Source organism: Brienomyrus brachyistius, chromosome 16 (assembly GCF_023856365.1).
Source record: "Brienomyrus brachyistius isolate T26 chromosome 16, BBRACH_0.4, whole genome shotgun sequence".
Lineage (NCBI taxonomy): Eukaryota > Metazoa > Chordata > Actinopteri > Osteoglossiformes > Mormyridae > Brienomyrus > Brienomyrus brachyistius.
Genome location: NC_064548.1, coordinates 28593210 through 28619315, shown reverse-complemented (window position 1 = coordinate 28619315; position 26106 = coordinate 28593210). Strand labels below are relative to the sequence as shown.

At 45.9% G+C, this 26106-nt stretch overlaps 1 protein-coding gene across 8 annotated transcripts; it reads right to left on the bottom strand.

Annotated features, from left to right (window-relative positions):
• Positions 1-10: 10 nt before the first annotated feature.
• Positions 11-24936, bottom strand: LOC125710193 (FERM and PDZ domain-containing protein 4-like). 8 transcript variants are annotated; one of them, XM_048979633.1, is made up of 16 exons: positions 24376-24703; positions 16618-16778; positions 16170-16272; positions 15212-15257; positions 14054-14158; positions 13374-13481; positions 12407-12538; positions 11080-11199; positions 10419-10555; positions 8783-8909; positions 8234-8323; positions 7874-8056; positions 3682-3820; positions 2509-3519; positions 941-2179; positions 11-305 (listed from the first exon to the last, which is right to left on the bottom strand). In XM_048979633.1, exons 2-16 carry the CDS (start codon positions 16694-16696, stop codon positions 301-303), a joined length of 3624 nt encoding a protein of 1207 aa, XP_048835590.1. In that variant the 5' UTR covers positions 16697-16778; positions 24376-24703; the 3' UTR covers positions 11-300. The 8 variants fall into 8 exon arrangements, with proteins under 8 accessions (XP_048835590.1, XP_048835592.1, XP_048835589.1 ...); XM_048979635.1 differs by lacking the exon at positions 24376-24703 and adding an exon at positions 24777-24936 and having other exon boundaries at positions 12-305; positions 2500-3519; XM_048979632.1 differs by lacking the exon at positions 24376-24703 and adding an exon at positions 24777-24824 and having other exon boundaries at positions 12-305; positions 2500-3519; positions 16618-16775.
• Positions 24937-26106: the final 1170 nt, after the last annotated feature.

Sequence of the window (26106 nt, the reverse complement as noted above, 5' to 3'; positions counted from 1 at the left end):
GTGCTACCGGCTGCAGCTTTGTTCTTCTCAAACAAGGTGTCGAAACTCCTGAAGCCAGTAGTTATGCTGCTGGAGCTCCGTCTCAGGCTCCGGCCAATACCTCCAGTGCAGGGATCACATGACTGCAAGCTTCTGGGAGATGTTGGAAGATGGTTATTTTCTCACTGTGCGTGGACTCCTGCTTTGGCACCTTTGATTCTGTACTTAAGCGAGATGACGGCAGCAGGGGAGATTCTTTCGCCTGTTTGTGAAGAGCTGATGATGAGTCCCCACGTTGGGCCTTCTCAGTCTCTGTGTAAGCTACACTAGGGGTAGTAGAGAAACAGAGGGTATCGTTAAGCATCTCTGTCACAACATGCTTTGTCCTGCAGTCAGCCCTGAGCGGCGCCTCCTCACCATGAGACTGACTGTCATGTGCCCTGGCTGTCATGTGACTTTGCCGATCTGCACACATGCACTCCTTTCAAATAGACTAACAGAATCTTCTAAAGTGCCTACAGAGCCAGAATAGGAGCGTTCCTTTTCCTTTTATGAAAACATTTCATGGATTGCTAAGCATGCAAATTTGGATTTCTCTTCAGCATAGCAGGCAAGGTAACTGAGCGGAACATTCTGGCATCTTTATGCACTCTGGAAGGCTGCTAAAGCTGGATGCACTAGAAGTGGGTTCTCAAAAGGTGCAAAAGTCAGCATGCAGGGGCATCTTTTACCATGACCTCTCTTACTTTTCATCACTTCTACCCATGCATTATATAATGGGCCTGCCTCTTATCAGCTATCTTGCCTAGATTTAAGCAGTACTGCTTGCCACCTTGGTGTACAGACAGTGTGTTTAAACACTTCAGCTGCCTGCCAGCTTCATTTCTGTCCAGTGATTTATTTTTAACGCATGCTTGCTTCACACTGAGATCACAGAGGACATCCGTCCTTTGAGCTATACCTGTGGTTTCTTTGATCTTAGGAATGCGGTGACATCCTTCTCGCAAAGCCCCAAACAAAGGTTCAGAGCCAGGGGCCGTGTGTAAGTTAGGCAGCATCTTCCGAAGCATTGTTGCATCGGCATTCGGGTGGAGATCCTTGAGCTGAGGGCCATGACTTGGGGCGCTATGGGCTTTGTCCTCTGCGCCCATGTAGCTGATGTGCTTTGTATCAGTGGTGCAGAGGGGGGAATCCATGGGAGTGGCACAACTGCTGCTGCCTGTAGAGCCACTGGCATCCAGAGAGGAGCACTGGGAGCTCTGAAGGGAGAAGTGACCCTCACTCTGTAGGGATGACATGCGTTTGGCTAGGTGGTACTCACACAGCCCAGCAACAGCGTGCTCGCCTGGAGGTTGCTTGCTCTGTGTTTGCTCCTCAAGGGGGGCATTGACTTGCTGGGAGCTGTTCTGCTCCTTTTCTTGGGAGAAGGTTTCTGATGTAAGACCTTCTTCCTTTCCGTTACTTGGAACCCTGTTGTCATTTGCTTCCTGTTCTGACTCTTGGAGCTCAGCCTGACCAACATGACGTCCACGTAACAGAGGGTGACCACTCATAGTTCCCATGGTGGGATTTTCTGCCATCTTGTTTTCACTCAGTATGTGTGACCTTTGGCTCTTCTCTCGGAATGAGGTACGTTCTAGATCAAAGTGATTCATGCGATGGGCATCTCTGGCGGAGAAGGTGTTGTACTTTCCACCGTGGAGCTGCTCATCCCCGGCTGCCTCAGCCATCCTCACCTGTCGTTTTCCCGTGGTGTTTGTATCGAAGGGCATTCTGGGATCCACCTCACTAGGCTTTCCCTTTTGTTTGTTGTTACAGGACGGCATCACAGACCCCACATGCATTTTGCTGAAGTAATCTGTGACTGATTTAGTCTCCATGGTTTCTGGCTCCATTTCAATATTCTCAGAGTGAAGGATCTGTTTTGAAGGCATAGCTGAAGTCTCGCCTTCTTTCCGGCTCAAGAAACCAAGGGGCATCTTCAGAGAATGGTCTCCCTCAGAAGGAGAGATGGGAAACTCTGTCTTTTCCACTAGGAGAGGCTGAAATCCCTCTGTGGTTGCCACAAAGAGGCGCATGTTGCTTTCTGACTGCTTCTGGGCTGCGGCCTGCTCAGAGCTCTCCGTCATTTCAGAGGAGTTTGTTTCATTCCCAGAATCTGAAGAGGACTCCGGGCTAAAGGCCCGAGACATGGCTAAACCTGCATGCCACAAACAGATAAAATGCTTATTCATAATCACTTACGAATCACACAAAATATCATCACAAACAATGGAGTTAGCATTTACTTTTTGATTTTAACATTTGGAATATACGCTTCAAATAAATGAATCAAATTGAGCAAAATCCTACTTAGTTATATAGAATTTTCTCCAAACAATGTAAAATTGCAAATTTCAAGAAATGCAGATAGAGCACATGAGCAACATGGGGCAATGGAAGTCTATAAGAGAACACAACAAATTAAAATTGGTAAATAATCACATGCTAGTAATGAATAAATGCTATTAGTGTAAGAACCTGTATTACTGTTGGACTTTGGATGGGACGACTCTTCAGACGCTGCAAGGGCTTCCAGTGCCTGCAGTGTAGAGACCACAGCATCGTCCAGGGCTTTCTCACTGCTGCTGTTGCCCTGTGTTGGGACAGTGTCAATCAGAGACACTGGGATGTCATTGAGTTTCCCTGGGCCTCTTCCCTCTGTAACTTGTGAGACATGGTGTTCTTCTTCATCCGAACTGTCCCTGAACCCAGGAGGAGGAGCGGCAATGGCTAGGTTCAGTGAATGCAGAAGGACATCGTTGTCCTCTTCATCATCCCCCTCTGGAGGAGGCAGGGAGGTCAAGTCGATTATGTCGTCACTGGAGCCCGAGAACTTGAGAAAGGTGGTCTTGCCCATCTCACCGACTTCACTGTCCTCCTCACAGCTGGCTTCATCCTCATCCTCTGCATCGTCCGTGGTTTCTGCATAACAAATGTCATGTAGTAGAGGCTCCTCAATGCCTCCTGTGTTTCCAAAGATTTTTGCATCATTGATGCTGCTGTAGACCGTATGGGAGCCATACTGAAATCCATCCCCATCTCCAGAAGGACCCAAATGCTTTAAGTCTTCATTGTTTGGCAGATAGAAGGAGCTGTGGTCATCTAACATTTCCGGGCTATCATCCATTAGTCTCTGGTAACCAAGGTTCTGGGGGTTAATACTATCTAAAGGAGCATCTCCAAAAATAAAAGAAACCTTGGCACTTCTGGGAGAGTCCTGGGGTTTAGTTCTTGCCATAGAGAGAAAGGCTTGGGAGTGTGTGCTCCTGTTCCCTCTCTCAGCTCTGTGTCCTACCTGCACGGCATGCTGGGACTGCTCTACCTCTGTGATGTAAATGGGAACAGCCTCCTTTTCACTTCCTGTACAAATGGAAAAGTTGTCTTTTTCATGGGAATCCTTCTGGCATAACTGAAGGCCAGGATCCTCGCTGCCACTGAAGGAGGTACTGTACACGCACTCAATACCTTGGCAGTTAAACTTGCCCCTTGGTTCCTGGCCTACAATATAAATAAATAGGAAGGCGGTGAAAGCAATTCTGAGTTAGTCATTTTTTCTGTCACAGCAGAAGATTTTTTAATAACTGAGAAGTAATATTGTCTCACTGTAAACACTGAGACACTCAGACACATATCCTCACTAGGTGTGGTAAATACACCTACCGCCATCCACAGTTCCTGCCTTGGTTTTGTTGGCCATGTTGAAAATGGAGCGCCGAGAATCTACCAGCAGCCTGTAGTATCCAGCAGTCAGACAGGCCAGGTTCATGGCGTCACAGGATTCCATAAAGAGGGTGATAGGCTGTGGCACACACACCTTCACATCAGGCATTTTATGTTACCATGGTAATTCTCAATCCACTTTAATGCTCTATCATGCCACTTTCTAAGAACATGGATGCGGTGAGCCATCAGCAAATCCCACCCAGAACACTACAAAAGGCAAGGGAGATACCAGTCCATCACAGGGCACAGAGTGGGGAACACCCTGGATGGGCTGCCAGTCCATCAGAGGACATAAGGCAGGGGGATACGCTGGGCGAGTTGCCAGTCCATCACAGGGCACAGAGCACAGGGCAGGGGAATATCCTGGGGGAAATGCCAGTCCATCATAGGTCACAGGGCACAGGGCAGGGGAACATCCTGGGGGAAATGCCAGTCCATCATAGGTCACAGGGCACAGGGCAGGGGAACATCCTGGGGGAAATGCCAGTCCATCATAGGTCACAGGGCACAGGGCAGGGGAACATCCTGGGGGAGATGGGAATGCTTCACAGGGCACAGGGCAGGGGAACATCCTGGGGGAGATGGGAATGCTTCACAGGGCACAGGGCAGGGGAACATCCTGGGGGAGATGGGAATGCTTCATAGGGCAGGGGAACATCCTGGGGGAGATGGGAATGCTTCACAGGGCACAGGGCAGGGGAACATCCTGGGGGAGATGGGAATGCTTCACAGGGCAGGGGAACATCCTGGGGGAGATGGGAATGCTTCACAGGGCACAGGGCAGGGGAACATCCTGGGGGAGATGGGAATGCTTCACAGGGCGCAGGGCAGGGGAACATCCTGGGGGAGATGGGAATGCTTCACAGGGCACAGGGCAGGGGAACATCCTGGGGGAGATGGGAATGCTTCACAGGGCACAGGGCAGGGGAACATCCTGGGGGAGATGGGAATGCTTCACAGGGCGCAGGGCAGGGGAACATCCTGGGGGAAATGCCAGTCCATCATAGGTCACAGGGCACAGGGCAGGGGAACATCCTGGGGGAGATGGGAATGCTTCACAGGGCACAGGGCAGGGGAACATCCTGGGGGAGATGGGAATGCTTCACAGGGCACAGGGCAGGGGAACATCCTGGGGGAGATGGGAATGCTTCACAGGGCAGGGGAACATCCTGGGGGAGATGGGAATGCTTCACAGGGCACAGGGCAGGGGAACATCCTGGGGGAGATGGGAATGCTTCACAGGGCGCAGGGCAGGGGAACATCCTGGGGGAGATGGGAATGCTTCACAGGGCACAGGGCAGGGGAACATCCTGGGGGAGATGGGAATGCTTCACAGGGCACAGGGCAGGGGAACATCCTGGGGGAGATGGGAATGCTTCACAGGGCGCAGGGCAGGGGAACATCCTGGGGGAGATGGGAATGCTTCATAGGGCAGGGGAACATCCTGGGGGAGATGGGAATGCTTCATAGGGCAGGGGAACATCCTGGGGGAGATGGGAATGCTTCACAGGGCACAGGGCAGGGGAACATCCTGGGGGAGATGGGAATGCTTCACAGGGCAGGGGAACATCCTGGGGGAGATGGGAATGCTTCACAGGGCACAGGGCAGGGGAACATCCTGGGGGAGATGGGAATGCTTCACAGGGCAGGGGAACATCCTGGGGGAGATGGGAATGCTTCACAGGGCAGGGGAACATCCTGGGGGAGATGGGAATGCTTCACAGGGCAGGGGAACATCCTGGGGGAGATGGGAATGCTTCACAGGGCACAGGGCAGGGGAACATCCTGGGGGAGATGGGAATGCTTCACAGGGCACAGGGCAGGGGAACATCCTGGGGGAGATGGGAATGCTTCACAGGGCAGGGGAACATCCTGGGGGAGATGGGAATGCTTCACAGGGCACAGGGCAGGGGAACATCCTGGGGGAGATGGGAATGCTTCACAGGGCAGGGGAACATCCTGGGGGAGATGGGAATGCTTCACAGGGCACAGGGCAGGGGAACATCCTGGGGGAGATGGGAATGCTTCACAGGGCAGGGGAACATCCTGGGGGAGATGGGAATGCTTCACAGGGCGCAGGGCAGGGGAACATCCTGGGGGAGATGGGAATGCTTCACAGGGCAGGGGAACATCCTGGGGGAGATGGGAATGCTTCACAGGGCAGGGGAACATCCTGGGGGAGATGGGAATGCTTCACAGGGCAGGGGAACATCCTGGGGGAGATGGGAATGCTTCACAGGGCAGGGGAACATCCTGGGGGAGATGGGAATGCTTCACAGGGCACAGGGCAGGGGAACATCCTGGGGGAGATGGGAATGCTTCACAGGGCAGGGGAACATCCTGGGGGAGATGGGAATGCTTCACAGGGCACAGGGCAGGGGAACATCCTGGGGGAGATGGGAATGCTTCACAGGGCACAGGGCAGGGGAACATCCTGGGGGAGATGGGAATGCTTCACAGGGCACAGGGCAGGGGAACATCCTGGGGGAGATGGGAATGCTTCACAGGGCAGGGGAACATCCTGGGGGAGATGGGAATGCTTCACAGGGCACAGGGCAGGGGAACATCCTGGGGGAGATGGGAATCCTTCATAGGGCGCATGCACACACTAGGGCTGTCATTAACTACTTTTTTTCTATCAATTAGTATATTGACTGTTTTGCCAAATCGCCGATAAATCTAAATGATTAATTTTTTTCCTGAAAATAAAATTGACCGTTTCGTTTAAGTTCATAAGTTTATTTTGACAAGAACTAACTACATATTTGTTATTGCAGGGCTTTAGATAACGGACACTGGCTTTTTGGCACTATACGTATCTTACGCCCGCAATTTACACCAACCAGAAGAGTAGTGTGCCTAAAATATTAAGAGAGGCATATCGTTATGCCCAGAAGTTAGTAATCTTTATAAATTTGGCGTATCATCATGTTTATTAAATTTGGTCAGCAGAGCAGGTCACATGCTACTTTTTTGGTAAATCATGGAAGCAGTAATCACTGAAGTCAAGAAAGGTACAGCTCAACAGCCACAAGACCTTTTAGAAGAGGAGATATTGTGGTTAATCGAGGTAAAAAGGGCGTTGGTGGGTGGTGCTACTTTTTGCAGTTTAAAGTCCATTTTTTTGGTAAATTTAATTTTCATTTTTATTTCAATTGAAGAATTATTTTTTAAATTCAGGGTCTGTTTTCATTTCAGTTTTATGATAACACCCCTGACTGCAACAATCTCAATGCGCATGAACACACACACACTGGCACTGTAAATCAATGTAGAATAAGCCCAGATTGTAGCTTAAATGTTTTCTTAAACACTTCAATGGAAATTTTAAGGTACTAGACAGACAACTTTACGGCCTTAATAATGAGTGTATCTAGCAGCTACAATGACTAAAGGTATTAAAAAGCTCTTCATACTGATGGCAATTTAATAAACATGAATAGGTGGTTTTGCTTCTTCTAGCGTTCCATCATCCAGACCGCCTGTGCTTTTTCTCTTCAGTCACTGGAGCATAGCACTAGTGCCACTGCGATATGCCATCAAAACTTTGCACAGTGCACAAACCATATTTTTATTTGTAATAATTTGAAGTACTCCCATGATTACTTAGTAATACTAAAGGAAAACTTTTTTGAATTGAAGCATTTTAGGAATCAAAAACCTAATTTTATTACAATAACTTCAAAAAATGATGCGTTGATTTAAAATATTGATGTAGATATTGATCATCAACGACGTCGACTAAGCGCAGCAACCTTAGCACATACTACAAATCCGGCTATGGGCAGTTTAGAGGCACCTTTTGCTACAAGCACCTTTTTGGACTGTAGGAGTAACTAGAAGACACACACACACACACACACACACACACACACACACACACACACACACACACACACACACACACACACACGAGGAGCACATGCAGCTCTAGTGCTACTTACTACCCACCGTCCTGCCCCTCAACATAGATATTAAGGAGTACCAGAAGATAGAAGAATTGTGCGCTCAATACTCGCATTCAAGCAGATAAAGGCAAAGGACATTATCAATTATGTCATTATCAATCACCTCCTAAAAATGAGCAAAGCGAAATGTTGGATGGTGTAAGCTGAAGCCCCTGCCTCACCTTGACATCCAGGACGTGCAGCTCTACCCTGACATTGCTCTCGTCCTCCGCGTACATCTCAATGCGATGGACGTGGCTGAAGTCGGCCAGCAGGGCCACCAGGTTGGTCTTGGTGTTGATGACGTGACTGATGCCATAGCGTGGCCCCACCAGCAGGGTCACTTCGGTGTGCCGGTCCCCCTGCTGTGATACAGACAGCTTCTTTCAGACCATATCGCCTCTGCAGCTCTGACTCTTTTAGATGATATTCTGATGTGGCTCCACTTATATATCCTTCATTGGAGACAGAGAAAGCTACACGAACTCAACTTTAAAAGCCTAAATTAGTCAAAAGATGCAGAGACAAAAACACACATTTACCAACAGTATTGACTTGAATACTCGACCCCCATATAACCTCAGATCGCAGAGGTACTTCAGGTAGTGTACTTTAGCCTGCAAGGCAGTCAGCTGCAAGAAGACAGAGAGAAGGAACAAATCCAGGGTGAAATCTGCAGACTGCATTAATGACATTTCCATTTGCATTGCAGTATTTCTCACTTGCAAATCCATTCAGTTGTGCACATGCTAACATTCTTCATTGCACTTCATTGGTCTTCTGTTTTCTTGTATAAATATCATAGTTTCATGCCACACAGGAAATCGCATGTACTGCTCTATGTATCAGAGGGAAAGACAAGTTTGAGTGTATTAGAGTTGATGGGCTTTTGCACTGCACAATTATACTGTCAATAATTCATCTAAAGTGACTTCACAAGTAACTTTATTAATTATGCACCTCCAAGATGGATCTTCCTCTCATATCCGTCTGGTGTTACATGGTGGTATATATGTGTAGTCATGTTTGCGGTATAATAAAAAAAACCCTGCAGACTAAGGAACAGGAACAGAAAGAAACGGAAGTCCTACCTTCTTGCCGGGAGGTACGAGGTTCTGGTTGGTTTTCAGGATGTGGGTCAGGGCTTTTTTGATGTTCTTCTCCTTCATGCTGGACAGCAGTGCCGGGGGCAGGAAAAGCGCAAAGCCCCACTCCTTCCTGGGGGGGTTGGTCATAATAACTAACAACGATCACCTAACGACTGAACAGACACCAGTCTTTAACAAGATGAGTAATAATTGTTAATTCAGTAATTGCCACCACAAAGACCACCATAAAGATGAATAAAAACATATATCTAAAGTACTGAAATCTGTGCGCTTCCTAATCACAAGATGCTATGTAGCAATTACAAAAAGAATGAATGAACTCAGGTCAGGTCAGGTAATGTGTCTCACTTGGGACTCCCTGAGTAACCGCTCATTGAACACAAAGCCAAACCAGCAGTGTACAAGGATTCTCCAAAGAGACACAGTACCAAAGGAGTCCAGTCTCCAACTCAGGTCACTGGATAGTGACCACGTCTTGCAGCCATATAGCAAAACAGGGAGTACCAGGACTCTAAAGACTTGGACCTTTGTCCTCTTGCAAAGATATCAGCAGCACTAAACAGCCCTTTCGAGTGACCTCATGACCCCCCATATTCTCCCAATCCATCTACTGACTTCATAGGAAGAGTTACCAGAAACATGTAGGTTGCTACTGAGGTAACTAAACCTCTCAACACAGTAGATGTTCTCTTCGCAGAGAGACACACTGCTGATGGCTGTGCTCAAGTGCTTATTAAAGCCTGGATCTTGGTCTTTACCCAGGACACTCACAAACCCACACACACACAAATGCTCAAAAGCTCAGATTAGACTCTCCTTTTATTCCACAAAGATCACAGCATCACAGATGTGGTTGAAGGTAGACATCTTAGCCAAAAAACCAGACTGTTGCGGTGTGCTGGTAGGTGAGCAAATGATCATGGATCCTGTTGAAGATAATCCTAGCAAGGACCTTACCCAGCACTGAGAGCAGTGTCACCCCCCTGTAGTTGCTGCAATCCATGTGATCACCCTTCCCTTTCCAGAAAGGGACCACAAGTCCGACCTTCAGTCAGTTAGGATGACACCCATCTCTTAAATGGCAACAAAGATTACTTGCAATGCCAGGAAGGCAGCCTTACCACCAGCCTGGAGAAGTTCACCCTGGATACCACAGATCCCTGCACCATTCCCTACTCCCAGCTGGTTCACCACCTGTGCAATCTTAGTGAGACTGGGCGGTTCACAGCTAATTGGAGAATCAGCATCAAGAACCGTGGACCCAGAAACGTCCAACATCCTAGCCGGAGGATCCGCTTTAAACAGCTGCTCAAAGCAGCCAAACCAGCAGGTTACAACTGCAGTGTCATCCGTAAGACGTATTCCATCACCTGCCCTGACTGTGACTCTCTGAGGAATAGATTCAATTGTGCATAATGCTTCAATTCCTCTGTAAGCAAGACATGGGTCACTAGACCATAGATGGTGTGTCACTTGCTCACAGATTCCTCTAAGAAATACCTTTTTATTTGCCTTCAGAGCCCTTGCATCCATCCTTCTCAGTTCCTGAAACAGTCCGGAGTTGCCGATCGATCGACATGGGTAAAGAGTAAGATAGGAGAGGGATACGGCCACTCACTCAATGTACTTGAGCGACACCTTCTGCGTCTGCTTCATGGTGACAGTCAGGATGTACATCTGCAGAGCAGCCAGGCGGAGGGCTGTGTCGTACTTCAGCTCAGGCCCGAATCGTTCCAGCACCACATCATTGCAGCTCTTCCGGGGAGAAAAGGTCAGCATATTGGATTCAGTTTGGAGACTGAGGGAATGTCTCATACCTGGACAGCGTCTTCACCAGGCCATCACAATGCTGGACTTTGCAGAGCAAATCTATTCACTACCTATTACTGTAATATTATTTAGCGTATTTAGTTGCCTCTAAAGTAAGCACACTATTTATTGTTACTGTGTTGTATATTTACTATTTTGGTTCACTTCCAATAGTACTGATTGTTGCTGCTGGTGTGAGACTTGCACACAAATGTTTCTTCTGCACTCTACCAAGTATCAAGTTACTTAACTCTGAGCTGATCTGATCTGTTCTGATCAAGAAAGATCTCTGCCAAATGCAACTTTTATTACTGTATGTTTTGGTCATTGTTTAGGCTCAATTTTAAATATTACTGGCTGCTTAAGGGAATGATTTTTTATTTCTAAAAAAAATGGCAAAAGATTGGACAAATAAACAGAATTTATTCTGTTGTAATCTTAATACTGTCAAAGGTAAAATTGTCACCCACCTGAACATAAAGATATTCAAAAGCGACTGGATCTCGTCTCAGCAGGTCAATGGGATCCTTCGGAACAAAGCTGATTCTGAAGAAGCATTTCATCTTATGAGATCCTGGTTTTTGTGTCACCTGGCCAACAGATGAGGAGGGTACATTTGTCTGTTTCAGAGGAAGCATTTGAATGCGTAACACTGAAGAAGCCCTAAGTGTGTAGGCGCAGCACTGGATGAGCAGAACGTGATGCTGAACCACAGAGGCATACAGTACTATTATTCCAGCAAACTCTTGCCTTTGAGTACTGTGCCCAAAATTCCACCTACAAGTAGCCAGTAGTCTAAGTATAGCTTACAGAGAGACTCAAAAGACAACAAAAAAAATGTATAGAGAAGAGACCAATGTGTAGAGAAGTTCTACCAGATAAACATTAGTGGCACCGAAAGATTCTTCTGCAGTTATATATTCTTAACATTTGAACTCCATAACATGAAATGCTCAACCAATCACAGTCACATCTTTCACATTCTTAAAGACTCAACCTAGTTGAGATTTTAGCTGTTGAACTACAAGCTAGGCAAAGAGGAGTAGAGGGAAGCAGAAAAGACTAACAACATTTCAAAAACACATCTGCGATCTGAACCCAAGAACTAGAGGTGCACTGATACTGATACTAGTACTTGTATTGGATCCGATACTGTGCTCATGTACTCAAACTCATCCTTGTGACAGATAACCAGTACCACCTAATAACATATCAGCAATATCATCGAGCAAAATCGACAAGACCACAAAACGTCTGTGCTGTGGACGTATTTCAAAATTAATGACAACAACCAAAGCAAAGTGGACTGCAAACTGTGCTCTGCAAAAACATCAAGAAGAAGTACAAAACAAGTTCAAACTACTTAAGTAATTTAATTAAATATCTACAAACTAAGCATAAGAAAGAGTACAGCGAAACTGTTACCAGCAGCACTCTGCAACAGCCCACCGGGTCGCAAACACTTGCACGGAGAGAGAAGATGCCAGCCATTAACCCCGTGCAGTGACAATAACAGATCTTACCCAGTATATGGTTCTTGGCAGGCAAAATGTCGTAATGAAGGTACGTTGGTACGTTTTAGGTGGTATGCAGTGTGAAAAGTTTGTGAACCACTACTTTATATGGTTTTAGATGGCCCCTGACATGTTTTTAAGTCATAATTAAATCTGATACACTGTTTTTCAAAGAGACAAAAATCGAGAATCAGTACTTCTAATCAGCACCCACAAAGTCTCCACGTTCTTAAGAAACTCTACCTCCTACTAAAGCTGATCAGCTTGTTATTTGGTCTCTCACCTGAGTTAACATCTCCTGCTCGTGAAGGAGCAGCAGCTTGCTTGCAGATGCCTCGGCACGCTGCACTAGCATCAGAGAGAAGTGCTCGATGCTCGTGATGGACAGCTTCTCTTGCAGAGTTAAGATGACATCCTTTAACAGAGATGAATGGTGAAATGTGCGCGGCCTGTTCAGGTACCTCACAAGCTCTACTGTCCCACTTTTCACAATCAGGCGAGACAAGTGGGAACAATGATTGTTTCATAGTATTACTAAGAACAATGAACGAAACAGGTTTTAATAAGGTTTATATTTATAGTAACAATCATTTTGTTTGAGGATGCAAGGCTTGAATAAAGGGTGTTTGCAGGGAACAACAGCAAATAATTATTCTAGTGATTCTAGAAGGCTCACTACAATGTTTTTATATTGTGTGCAGCAATGTGGTCATTGTCTTTGGAGTCAGAGATCAAGCTTAAATCTGTTGGCTGACGTAATTTAGTGCATACTCTTTGGCCATCTGTCCGCAAGGTACTAAAGTCACACTGTACTATACACAGTAACTATATAAAACAGCCACCTTCTTGTAAAATGAAGCCACATGCAATGAGATATTTGCATTTCATAGATAAACATTACTGCATCTGTCGTAATTACAAACACCTGCTTAATCTCATTGACATTCTGTCCACCTTGAGTAAACCCTATTTCTCACTCTGGTCCTCAAGGACCCCTGACAGTCCACACCTTCCTGCCCCCCCATCCAGGGGTCCCTGAGGACTGGCTTCACACAGACTGCCCTAGATGATTAAAAATCTAAAATGCAATTTTTATAACTGGACTGTGTTCAGATCTTTGTAAGACTGATTAATATGCTTAACAGACTAAGATTCTATTAATATTCACTGCTTGTAAAAATTAAATATTTAAAGACAATGAAAACATTTCCCCATGAGATCTTCTAAATAAATGTAAATGTTATACACACCTTGACTGAGGTACTGTTGTCAAAACGAAATGACTTAGTTTGTCCATTTTCCAAATATACTTTCAGAACATTTGGCATGAAAAGGAGCGAATTATCTTTGACAAAGTCCTGAAAAGCAGAAGAACGAAAACTATTTTAAGCGTCTGCTGAACTAAATACTCTTTCCCACATCAAGTACCCACCCAAAACAATACGTACAGAAACCCACACAAGTGCATCAAAATGTACCTGCATCGCTCAGCACATAATTAAGATGGAGACATACTAAAATAAGAAGAATAATCTTCAGTAATCTTTTGTGATTATGATCACACCACATCCACGAACTGAGTGTAAAGTAAAATGTTCTGGTAAAAATCTCATTATCATTCATTCAGTTTTCCCATTTTCAAGCCAAATAGCCACCGATTTACTTCCCTGTTATTAAAATTCTGATGCATTATTCTTAATATATATTAATATCATACTAATGTGGAAATAGTAGGTAATAATAATGGTTGGCAATAACAAAACAAATTTTATATGCAAAATAAACAAAGCATTATACGAGCTTCTAGTTGATTTATTTGTAACACTAGTATAATATTTTGTGATTTTACAGCCACTGTTCACACTTTGGTGATAGAAACATTTAAATTTCATGTGTGGTATGAAACGAAGCAGGAGGCAGCTGTACTTACAGGAGCCTGGCCGTTGACGATGACCTCCTCCGCGAAGCGCACCTTCACTGGGTTTGATTTTAACTTGGCTTTCTTCGCAGCACTGATGAAGGCAGATTTTGGCGACTGAAAAGAGTACAGACATCCGGCTTGTATTAGCTACAGAAAAGAAGGCATGTCTGCACTTACGGTCTCTGAGCGGTCAGACAGCGATGCAGAGGCAGGTACAACACATAGAATGAAATGATGACACGATACGACGGAAGTCGTAGTCAGCAGAACATAAACACTCATAAACAGCCTCTGCTCATGTTTATGCAGAATATATTTCCTAACTTGACTGTAAATCCATCATCACAATGTTTTCATACTCAACGATTAACAGTCTACACATTGTACGCTACACTTCTAAGTGAGACAGCAATCAAATGTCTGACTCTGTGCCAGTGATCAGAAGGTTGCTGTTTCAAATCCTGTGGATGGCGGAGTGATCTCACTGTTGGGCGATTGAGCAAGACCCTTACCCCCGATTACTCCAGAGATTGGCTATGCTGCTTTGGATAAAAATATCTGACAAATAACATTTATACAATATATCATACGATGTAAGCATAAAGAAATCAGAAAGTAATGAAAACTTGAAAAAAATTTATCTGACAAAAATGTTATCTGTCATGAAGGGAGGGAGAAAATATGAATTACAGTGATATAAAAGTCATAGAAAGTAATTAAAAGCATTTTAAGCACTTCCACGTAGATCTCTACACTGCGAATAACCTGAGGACAGACAGGGTACGCAGATGCTTGTGCAGTAAAGAGTGAGAGTGAAACCGGACTGTCATAGATAATGACAATAACAATGAGTCTCATTTGAAGTACAAACAAGAAGAGTGTAAAACTAATGTTTAGTGTTTAAGGTCTTTCAGTTGACCCATACTAGTAACCATATGGGTATTAACTCAAGGCTTTTCAACCACCTGGGGTCAGATCTGGGCGGCACATTTGTTACACTATATATCCGAATGGTTAGATTCACTGAAGACCATAAAGAGAGAAATGCTGTTTGAGGCAGGGGAATAAGAGAGGGCGCAGAGGTAAAGGCTGAACGAGCTAAACTGCTAGAGGTTTTCAATTAAAAGCCCCCTTTCGGAAAGCTGGGTTTGTGAAATACATACTTACAGGGTAAGGCTGAACGACTGTCAGCATGATGGATTCCTTACAGCTTCTGCAGAACAACAACAAAAAAATCACGTCATTCATTGATAAATCACCGCTTCACCATTTTTAATGGAAAAAGATGTATAATTATTTTTATAACACTGCAGCAGCATATTATAATATCATATAAATATCATCAAATACAACCTAAAAACACAGAATTCCATAGGTATTAAAAAAATGAGTATTTGCGAAGAAAAGCGTTTTCATCAGCATTTCTGTTTCCAGCACTGCGAATGTATGAACAGGAACATTCCATTCTCTGGAGAAAAGGAGACTGCTTACAGCTGTAGTTATGAGTCAGGGGCTGACAACAAGGCATGGGGCCCAGTCGGGACCATTCATGTCGCTCCTTTTATTGTACAAGAAATGACCTCACGTCAGTGAGTATTTTCCTCTGAAGCAACTATAACTAACCAGCAAAATTTATGGAAATCTAAGTGTTACTCTTTTGCCTCTGCCTGAGTGCGCAGAGCTGCCCTGTTTTGGCTGTGACTCGCATGGTCCAAAAGCGGCATCTTCAGACGGCCCAGAATGTGTGGATGTTTGCCTTACGATGAACTGGCATCCCATGCTGGGTATTCCTAGCCTCGTGTGCCAGGAATGACTCCATGCTCCACGTGTTACAGAAGCCAGATGGATGGATATATGTGTAGGAATTACTAGTCTTACCATTACGATATGACAATACTCATTACTCTCATGGCATTGTGCTGAAAACATTTGAAACGAGCAGAACTAGGCCTCTAGGCTACTGCTGCAAACAGTCGTCATAGATTACTGGCTTGTTGGTCCTACAATGAGGATTACGGAGCAGAGGAAGCCACCAATCAGCTGACTCAGAGATGCATAGTATAATTAGCATGTATGGTATTTTTTTGTTTTTCCCATGTAAGCATCCTACAGTTGGGTGAGATACCTGACGAGATCAATGACCCGTTCTCTTGGGGCAGTGCTGACTGGCTCCTCATTGATCATGATGATCTGATCTCCAGGGAGAAGCTCGCCCTCTGAAGGACCCCCTGACAGATGGAACAGGACCAGAGTTATGATGGATCATCTGCCAAACACGTGAAAAGAAACCGGTAAAACGATTGAGCAACGTCAAAGAAATGTTAAAATCCTACGGCTAAATGTTTGCTCTCTCCCACAATTGTTGTTTTAATATTCTTTTTCAACACTTTCTACATTGCAATTATTGTCCTGAATATAGTTGCAAACTTTGTTAACAGCAATTCCTTTAAACAGGATTTACCATGAATATGTGAGCATCCTTTGGTGCACACACAAGATTTGCCATGCAAAACTGATAAAGGACGAGAGCACATTGAATGAAGCATGGGTATCTGTGGAAACAGCTATGTTACCGGGGGTGACGGAGCGAACGACCACAGGCTTCTCACTGCCCGCGACGAAGCCAAAGCCCAACACCGGGTCGCGTCTCATCTCCACCCTGCGGGGAGCGGGAGGGACTATGGGGCCCCCGTCCAGGCGGACCTCTTCCAGAGAGCTGCTCTGGGACACGCTACTGAGAGAAAGACCAGACAAGGACAAGGTGGAACAGCTTCTGTTATTCACGCCATTCCAGCTAATCTGCGATTTTCCAAAAATGGATTAGAAAATAATTTTTATTTCTAAGATTTTATTTCTCATGCATGCCTTCATCCTATCTGCATTTAAGTCATGCATGCCTTCATCCTATCTGCATTAAAGTCATGCATGCCTTCATCCTATCTGCATTTAAGTCATGCATGCCTTCATCCTTTGCACCTTATGTACAATGAGTACAAAACAGTAAATGATGTTTATTAGCTGTACATACTTCACGTTGCAAAAAAACTGGATATCATTCTACATGCTCCTACATGTAAATATTGCCAAAGCAACACTGTTTTATACTTTGCACTATAATTATTTGTAAATGTTGTCTTGCCAGCCATTTTCTTCCAGTCTGTATGTATTTTACGTTAATATAACTATATCATTATTTATACCCCACTAGTAAATGTTACTTCATAAGTTCCGTTTCCTTATCATGCGAAGTAAGTGACAAAGTTATGCAGAATCTCCATCTGAGAGAATCTGAGGAGTAGCTCCTGGACCTGGCCCTGTCTGCCCAACACCTCTCCCTCTGAGAGAGTCTGAGAGAGGAGCTCCTGGACCTGGCACTGTTTGCCCACACCTCTCCCTCTGAGAGAGTCTGAGAGAGTAGCTCCTGGACCTGGCCCTGTCTGCCCAACACCTCTCCCTCTGACAGAGTCTAAGAGAGGAGCTCCTGGACCTGGCACTGTCTGCCCAACACCTCTCCCTCTGAGAGAGTCTGAGAGAGGAGATGCTGGACCTGGCACGGTCTGCCCACACCTCTCCCTCTGAGAGAGTCTGAGAGAGTAGCTCCTGGACCTGGCCCTGTCTGCCCAACACCTCTCCCTCTGAGAGAGTCTGAGGGAGTAGCTCCTGGACCTGGCCCTGTCTGCCCAACACCTCTCCCTCTGAGAGAGTCTGAGGGAGTAGTTCCTGGACCTGGCCCTGTCTGCCCAACACCTCTCTTTCTGAGAGAGTCTGAGGGAGTAGCTCCTGGACCTGGCACTGTCTGCCCACACCTCTCCCTTTGAGAGAGTCTGAAAGAGTAGCTCCTGGACCTGGCCGTCTGCCCACACCTCTCTCTCTGAGAGAGTCTGAGGGAGTAGCTCCTGGACCTGGCCGTCTGCCCACACCTCTCTCTCTGAGAGAGTCTGAGGGAGTAGCTCCTGGGCCTGGCACTGTCTGCCCACACCTCTCCCTCTGAGAGAGTCTGTGGGAGTAGCTCCTGGACCTGGCACTGTCTGCCCAACACTTCTCCCTCTGAGAGAGTCTGAGAGAGTAGCTCCTGGACTTGGCCCTGTCTGCCCACACCTCTCCCTCTGAGAGAGTCTGAGGGAGTAGCTCCTGGACCTGGACCTGTCTGCCCAACACCTCTCTTTCTGAGAGAGTCTGAGGGAGTAGCTCCTGGACCTGGCACTGTCTGCCCAACACCTCTCCCTCTGAGAGAGTCTGAGGGAGTAGCTCCTGGACCTGGCCCTGTCTGCCCAACACCTCTCCCTCTGAGAGAGTCTGAGGGAGTAGCTCCTGGACCTGGCCCTGTCTGCTCACACCTCTCCCTTTGAGAGAGTCTGAGGGAGTAGCTCCTGGACCTGGCACTGTCTGCCCACACATCTCCCTCTGAGAGAGTCTGAGTGAGTAGCTCCTGGACCTGGTACTGTCTGCCCACATCTCTCCCTCTGAGAGAGTCTGAGGGAGTAGCTCCTGGGCTTGGCACTGTCTGCCCAACACCTCTCCCTTTGAGAAAGTCTGAGGGAGTAGCTCCTGGACCTGGCACTGTCTGCCCACACCTCTCCCTCTGAGAGAGTCTGAGGGAGTAGCTCCTGGACCAGGCACTGTCTGTCCAGCACCTCTGCCTCTGAAAGAGTCTGAGGGAGTAGTTCCGGGACCTGGCCCTGTCTGCCCACACCTCTCCCTTTGAGAGAGTCTGAGGGAGTAGTTCCTGGACCAGGCACTGTCTGTCCAGCATCTTGCCCACCTAACTTCCTTTGAGCCTGGGGCTCATCTGTCGCCTACCAGACCATAGTATCTAATAAGAAAATGCAGGCACCCATGTGTTTTCAGTCCTCATCCACAAGTATTTCATTCTGTCCATGTATTACCAGTTTCTAATATAGGTTCTGATGTACCAGGTTGCAGATAGATTTCTGATTACAATATATACAGCATGTCAACATCCAGCCTGCAGCAGGATCTGGTAATCACTCTGAAACCAAAGGAGGAACTAATACACTCAGTGACAAAAAAGTTAAGCACTCAGAAGTAATGGTCTGATTTGGTTGTAATTTGGTACTCGTACAGCCTAGCAATGAGTTGAATAAGACACAGAGGATGTTGGAACCAATAGGCACGTGAGGGCAGCCAAAAACATTGTGAAGATTTTAGTTGCCCAAGACAGACCACACCAAGGGAGTATCGTCGTATTGTGTGCCAAGCATTATAGAGCCCCATGACATCTCTGTCTGCTATCCGGACACAGGTATTGGACTCTCTACAACACCCTGTGTCATCCCACACCGTGTCTCGATGACTGGCATTAGTCGGATTACGTGTTTTACAGTCCTATGCATAGGCTGCAGTTAACACCAGCGCAGAGACAGCGGTGTTTGGAGTGGTGCCATAACTGGGAGGCATGGACAGATGACGAGTGGTATCATACCATGTTCAGCAATCTCTCAGTTCTGCATTACCACAGATGACTGTCATGTGCATGTATGGCGGCACCAAGGGGAGAGGACCACTCCAGCGAATGTTCTGGAGAGACACACCACTGTTACTCCAGGAATCATGGTGTGGGGAGCCATAGGGTATGACATCATGGTGTGGGGAGCCATAGGGTATGACACCATGGTGTGGGGAGCCATAGGGTATGACATCATGGTGTGGGGAGCCATCGGGTATGACACCATGGTGTGGGGAGTCATAGGGTATGACATCATGGTGTGGGGAGCCATAGGGTATGACACCATGGTGTGGGGAGCCATAGGGTATGACATCATGGTGTGGGGAGCCATAGGGTATGACATCATGGTGTGGGGAGCCATAGGGTATGACATCATGGTGTGGGGAGCCATAGGGTATGACATCATGCTGTGGGGAGCCATAGGGTATGACTTCAGGTCATCTCTGGTAGTGATTAGCGGGACCCTGACGGCACACTGCTACATCAGTGACATCCTGCGTCCGCATGTCTTACCCCTCCTAAGAAAGCACCCTGATACAGTCTTTCAACATGATAATGCCAGTCCACACACGGCATGTGTGTCTATGGACTGCCGGCATCATGTTGAGGTCCTCCCATGGCCAGCCAGATCCCCAAGCCTTTCCACACGCAAACATGTGAGGGATCAGCTTGGATGTCAACTCAAACCCAGTGCCGATCTGCAGGATCTTGAGGACCAGTTACAACAGCTGTGAGTCAACTTGCTGCAGGAGAGGAAAAAACAACTATACAACTCCTTTCCCCTCTGTATTGCCGCATGTATCAAGGGGGGACCACAACCTTCTGAACTGGGGACCAGCAGTGTGCCCTTACTGCTAACTCTGTTGTACATTTAATCTGATATAATACTCATTGCGATACAGTCACATGACCTTTCACCACGTGCAGATTCATTTAATTTCCACCACTCCGTCTGGGTGCTTAACTTTTTTTTGTCACCGAGTTTACTTCATTACTAAAATCGATACCACTGATGTTCATCATACGTATGTATGTTTGCGTGTGCGTACGTGTGGATTATGTTTATATTACACTGTGGGTAGCAAATGATTTCCACAATGTAATAAAAACCTGCTATTTTGATATTGCGGGGGCCATTTTTCAGGTACCAACAAAGATCTGTGAATGCAATTAATAAAGTAAAAATCTCCACAAGTCTCATATTTTGTTTGGTTACGTATGGTTAAGGTTAGAGCTGCGTAGAGGTTAAGGTCGTCATGTGAGTTTTCCCCTTAGAAAGGAATTGAGAGACCCACAAAGATATAATTACAAACCTGTGTGTGTATGCATGTGTGTGTGTGTGTGTGTGTGTGTGTGTGTGTGTGTGTGTATTTCAGTCATGCATGTCTGTTTGGATAACAGAACAGGATGTACCTGCAAAAAGCTGAAGATTTCACACGATTGTTTAACAACCTGCCATTTAAAGTTCTAACATATCAACTTTCTCCAGACATCAAATAACAGGAACAATGAGTGGATCACACAGGCAATGGCTTCTGAAATGGTTATTCAACAAAACTCATGTACATAACAATCGAGTCTTTACAAGTTGCACTTGATTCGCATAGGAACAAAGACTACTGATATTCACATAAAATAAATATTAAGCAATAGAATGACAAAGAGCAGGAAATTCCACAAGCAGATGCGATGAACATGTATTACATCTAAACAATCGACAATAGATATTTTCATGGTCCAATCATTGACACTACTGTGCAATCGACTGGAAAATAAAATGGAATGAACCAGACATCTAGACCTAACCAAATATCTATCTTCATAAATTGTATTATTGTCTCTTTCCACATAAATATCTGCTATAAATGTCATACTTTCTGTAAGCTCTAATACTGAACCTTGACCAAAGAGATGTGGAAGGAGCCCAAATGAGAGCATCAACACTCCTCTCTTTCCCGCATTCTTTCACCCCCCTCTGCTCCTTCCTCCTTTTTAACTGCAGATTCCCCATCACTGCCCACACTGTCGGCTAATTAAAGGTCTGGCTGGAGGAGGCAGTGTGTAATTCACCATCACCCCTGACACATGTTCCATCTCCTGGTGAAAAGATACAATTATACTTTCAAGACTGTGTGTGGCCCTGGGTTTACATTAAGCCGCATATATGCACGAATCCAAAAGACATTGTTAATAACCTGTTTTAAAAGCCCATTGTAAGGATGGAATCAGTCAGAGACAAATTTACACAAAGCAGATATAAAGATAAATATGAGACGACACTCACCGCAAAAAGGGAGCATGGTATTGATAGAGCTGAAGGTTACTGACACAAATTCTGCTTGTAGCATCAGAGACGCCAGCAGATTGCTGCCTGCTTTAGTTCGGGTCCTAACAAAACCGTGACAGATTGTGTGCAATACAAAAAACATATGGCCCTCCGCATCCAGGAAGCGTGCTCTACCATCTCCAGGGCCAGCCACCTGCCAGAGATGGCCACCCTCCCAAAGACAAGGAAAAGCTTGAATCTCATGGCCCCTAATCACCACCATTAGATACTAATGGCTGCTCGTTTCCCCGCAACCATGATAACAGGAATCTCCCCCAACCTCCCAGAAAGTTTCACTTGATCATTTCTTTTTTCATGACTATGTCTGAACCACTAACCGTGCAGGGCATGCATTTGTGATCACGCTCATGTTACACCAGTGACGATTATTCCAAGCATGCGGCAACATTGGATGGGACACAGTGAACTGTCTTTTCTGCCGGACTGCAGTTGTCATGGAGACGGCTGTGTTGTGGATCCACATAACAGGAGTGTATCGCAGGAGTAAAGCTGTAAATTTAGCTTTCTCTGTAGGGCCATTCTAAAACACAAGCTGTGGAATGGAATCGCTTGCGAAAATGCTGAGAGACAGTAGGAACCCCGTTTTTGTAATAAACATCCGTCAATCGTTTTTGTCCGCAGCTTTGCATAAGGCTCCTGCAAATATGACCGTGAGCAGACTACCAGGGCGACACTCATACACTCTGCATCCTGTCGAGTTTGCTGTTATTATGGAGGCAGATTTTCCTCTGCCTGTGGATCGCACGCCTTTTTTTATTTATATAACTGTGCTGCAGTGCTAGTCAGGCTATGGTTTAATATGCAGCCAGTACTGTTCTGAAAAAAAAAACAAGCTGCAGCGGGTTAAAGGCATTAGGGAGAGGTCCAGTCCATGGAAAGACCTGACTGAATATCCAAAGCCAAACAGGTTGGTGTTGTTGTGGGAAGGATCCAGCAGGGAAAATGACATCTAGATGACGCCTAGAACCCTAACAATGAAAATGGCCATGTGGCAGAAGATTTTTTTTCACTTTTGTCCTGCACATTGAAGCTGCCCTTCATGAAGCATAACATTTTCAGTCTCTTCACACAGAAAGTGTGCGTTGTTATATATGTGGGGTATTTTGTTACAAATGGCACATCAATAAAGAATTTTTGACCTAATGTTAGTCATTGAGAATGGCAAATGTTACACATCTTTTTCAAAAGCAATATTCATGCCTGTCAAAAACTGTTCAGAATGAAAGTTATGACTTCACACAAAAAGAATGTTAGCGCATGGCTCTGCTGTACTGAGGACCCCTTAGTGCCCAGTGTCACCAGAAGATGTTTTAATTGGTCAGTGCATTTTTACTCACTGTTATAGAATAGACTGCTATAGAACAGACTTTGTATTTACTGAGGTGGGAAAATAAGACAATTAAGTGATTCCTATAAGCAAATATAACAACATGCTAAACTGATCTTCAAGAGAACATTATGATCTTAGGAAAGTTGGAGTTGAGTTCCTCTTTGCTGGAACCATGAGATTCACCTCTGATAAACCCCTGTTTGGATCTTCAGTCATTCACCCTTCCCTGCTTATTCATACAGAAGTTAGACCATATCACCTTGAAAAGTAGCCCCCAAAGAGGCATGCATTGTGTAGTGCATATCAACAGGAATCCATCAGAAAGGCCTGTAGTCCAGGGAAACCCTGTAGCTGTATGATGCCATCATGAGTCAACGCCTTTAGGGAACATATTCTCACCCGTGTTTCGGACCAGCACCAGTGAGAGCAAAGTGTCACTGGTTTGGGTGCAGATACTGATCTACGCCAGTGTATCAGAGCCCTGAATCCTTACAGTAACCCCAGCCGCCTTTTTTAAATCTCATGGTATCATGTGTAACGTAAAGATGATATGCAGGCTTGATCTTCGATTACGAGATCAGCCCATCCTATTTGCATCATGTAGCACAGCAGCATGGCAAGAAATAAGTACAGAATTACAAATTACCCAGACTCGTCCAGAACCTGAGGATTTAAAATGTTATTCCAGTTCGCTTTCACTTCATCTCCCGCACTCATTGTAAGGTCTTACTAAAGAACACCGTCCTGCCACGTAGCACCTGAACACACTGAGCACATATCAGTGCTATAGAAGAATAAAAAGAAACATGAATGACAGCACAGTGATTCTTAATATTTTAACGAAAAATTTTCATCATGGGGGTAAATCAGTAAGGACCTGCATCTCATCACATACCAGCCTCGTAGTATAACACACAGAAGACGTTGCATGTGCACACACATATAGCATAGAAAGCCCCGTAATGTTTTCTGGGCTGCATTTAATATTTTTAGCAGCAGAACGAACCCAGTCGCTCATCCTTCCCGGACGAGCGAGGGAGGTGGCCGGAGGAGCGGGCAAGAGTCACATAGGAAGCTGCGTCCGCCGAGTGCGGGGCTCACTTGTTACGCATAGAGCTGCGCCGCCCTGACATGCACGGAGACACCGCATTCACAGCGAAGGGCTACGGCACGCGAGCTCGCTTTACCTTCCCCCTCCTGCTGTCCGCCGCTCTCCCCCAGAAAAGCCGGGCGCTGACTAATGGGTGACCGCAGCGGCGATCCTGCCCGGCATCATCCCCGGAGCCACGCCTCGCACCTTGCCGAGATCAAAGGCGCCCTCCCCCCCACTCCTTCCCGGTGCCGCTGGTTTCCGAGGAGCCGGTAGCCGCGCTGAGCGCTCTGGAGAATGGGATCTAGAGTGCGTGCGTTTTCAGGGATGGGTGGGAGGGATGCGGCTGCGTTCGGCTCGGCGAGTGAAGGGAAATCAGCATTCCGTCTGCGCAGACGGAGAGCGACGGATCCGTGATGCGGCTGCAATAATCGCGCGCCGAGGCGACCCCTCCACACAAGGTCCTCCGAGAACCCTCGCCCCCGCCCCCCGACTTACTTGACGAAGCAGTCTCTCCACTCTCTGCCAGAGGCTGGGTCCCAACCATAGGGGTGCCCCCGAGAGGGGCTCCAGGTCCCAGAAGAAGGAGGGCACCCAGACGATTTAGTCTTATGGCTGGAGGGGGAGAGAAGCGGGGGGTGATACTGAGAAGAAACAACCACAGGTGTTTGGGACAGTTGCATTTCTACGACAAATGAGCCCCGACAGCTCAGTTTAAAACAGGAATAGCACAGCTGCAGCGTGAATGGAAAATCCCCTGTATGTAAACGGAACCTCCAGCTGTTACAGGCAGATTTTCACAGGAAGGTTTTAAATGTCCCTGGATTTTCATATCCAAGCAAGAACGTAGCACGAAAGAGGATAACTCATTCTGAAAGACATACGTTAGATTGCATGATATTAGATTGCAAAACCATGCGATTATATGCTTTCATGTGAGTATTTAAATGGGACAAAAAGCTTGCAGCCAAGATAAACCTATGAATATTTAATAATAATTTTTATTAATGTTGCACAAATATGTTAATGAAAAGTGTTCTAACGTGAGTGGGTTGTTAAGAAATGTAAATGTGTAGACCCATTAAATTGGTGAGCAGCTCCATTTACCTTGATAGTCAATGGAAAACACATTTTAATGCAATTAGTTCATCTGTTGATTTTGCAATAATGAAACCACAACCTTATCATTTTAATAATAATATGGTATGAAAATAGTGCAAAAGTGAACTGCTTAAACTTTCCAAAGTCTTACCAGAATTGCTAGCTGTTATTTCCCCAAAAGCCGTAACCTAGACTTGTTAATCATAGTTTAATCACTCAGTGCAAGTTAATTAACTATGTTATCTATAAACTGAGGCATAATTATCAGGCCTTGCTCTGGTGCTTTTGGAGGCATGAAATTAGTTAGAAAGTTCCTTCGAAGGCTCATTGTCCTGGGGGATGATTCCCTTGGAACAATGAATTGTTAAAGGATTTAGGGCTACTGTCAAAAGAGGCCTTCAAATTGTAACAGTAACTTTTTTCATGCCCTTTTTAATTTACATTCCTTGTGATCCGAAATGATGCAAAGATGTGGTACATTTGCTATGTATGTGTTTTGACAAGGAACCTTCTGCTACTACTGGCAAATCCCATGGCTTTCTCTCACGGCAGCGCACTTGGTAGTGCATCTCTCAAAGTACACAAGCCTAAATGCTGACGTAAAGGAACGCAACGGGAATGGGCCTGAGCACGAGCTGCGGCTGCACCAGATTTCCCAGCCATGTGACATTAGTGTGTCTTTATTCCTCACGGGTGAGAAGTCATCAGCAAGGAATTCCCGAGGATT

What these genes read in the sequence shown, in the direction of transcription:
- LOC125710193 (XM_048979635.1), bottom strand. Translation starts at nt 16,696, where the DNA reads ATGAGACGCGACCCGGTGTTGGGCTTTGGCTTCGTCGCGGGCAGTGAG. An exon ending in GTGTCGCTCAAGTACATTGA is followed by an intron (nt 8,910 to 10,418) that starts GTGAGTGGCCGT and finishes CAACCCCCCCAG; the next exon opens with GAAGGAGTGGGGCTTTGCGC. An exon ending in TGCACGTCCTGGATGTCAAG is followed by an intron (nt 3,821 to 7,873) that starts GTGAGGCAGGGG and finishes TGTGTGCCACAG; the next exon opens with CCTATCACCCTCTTTATGGA.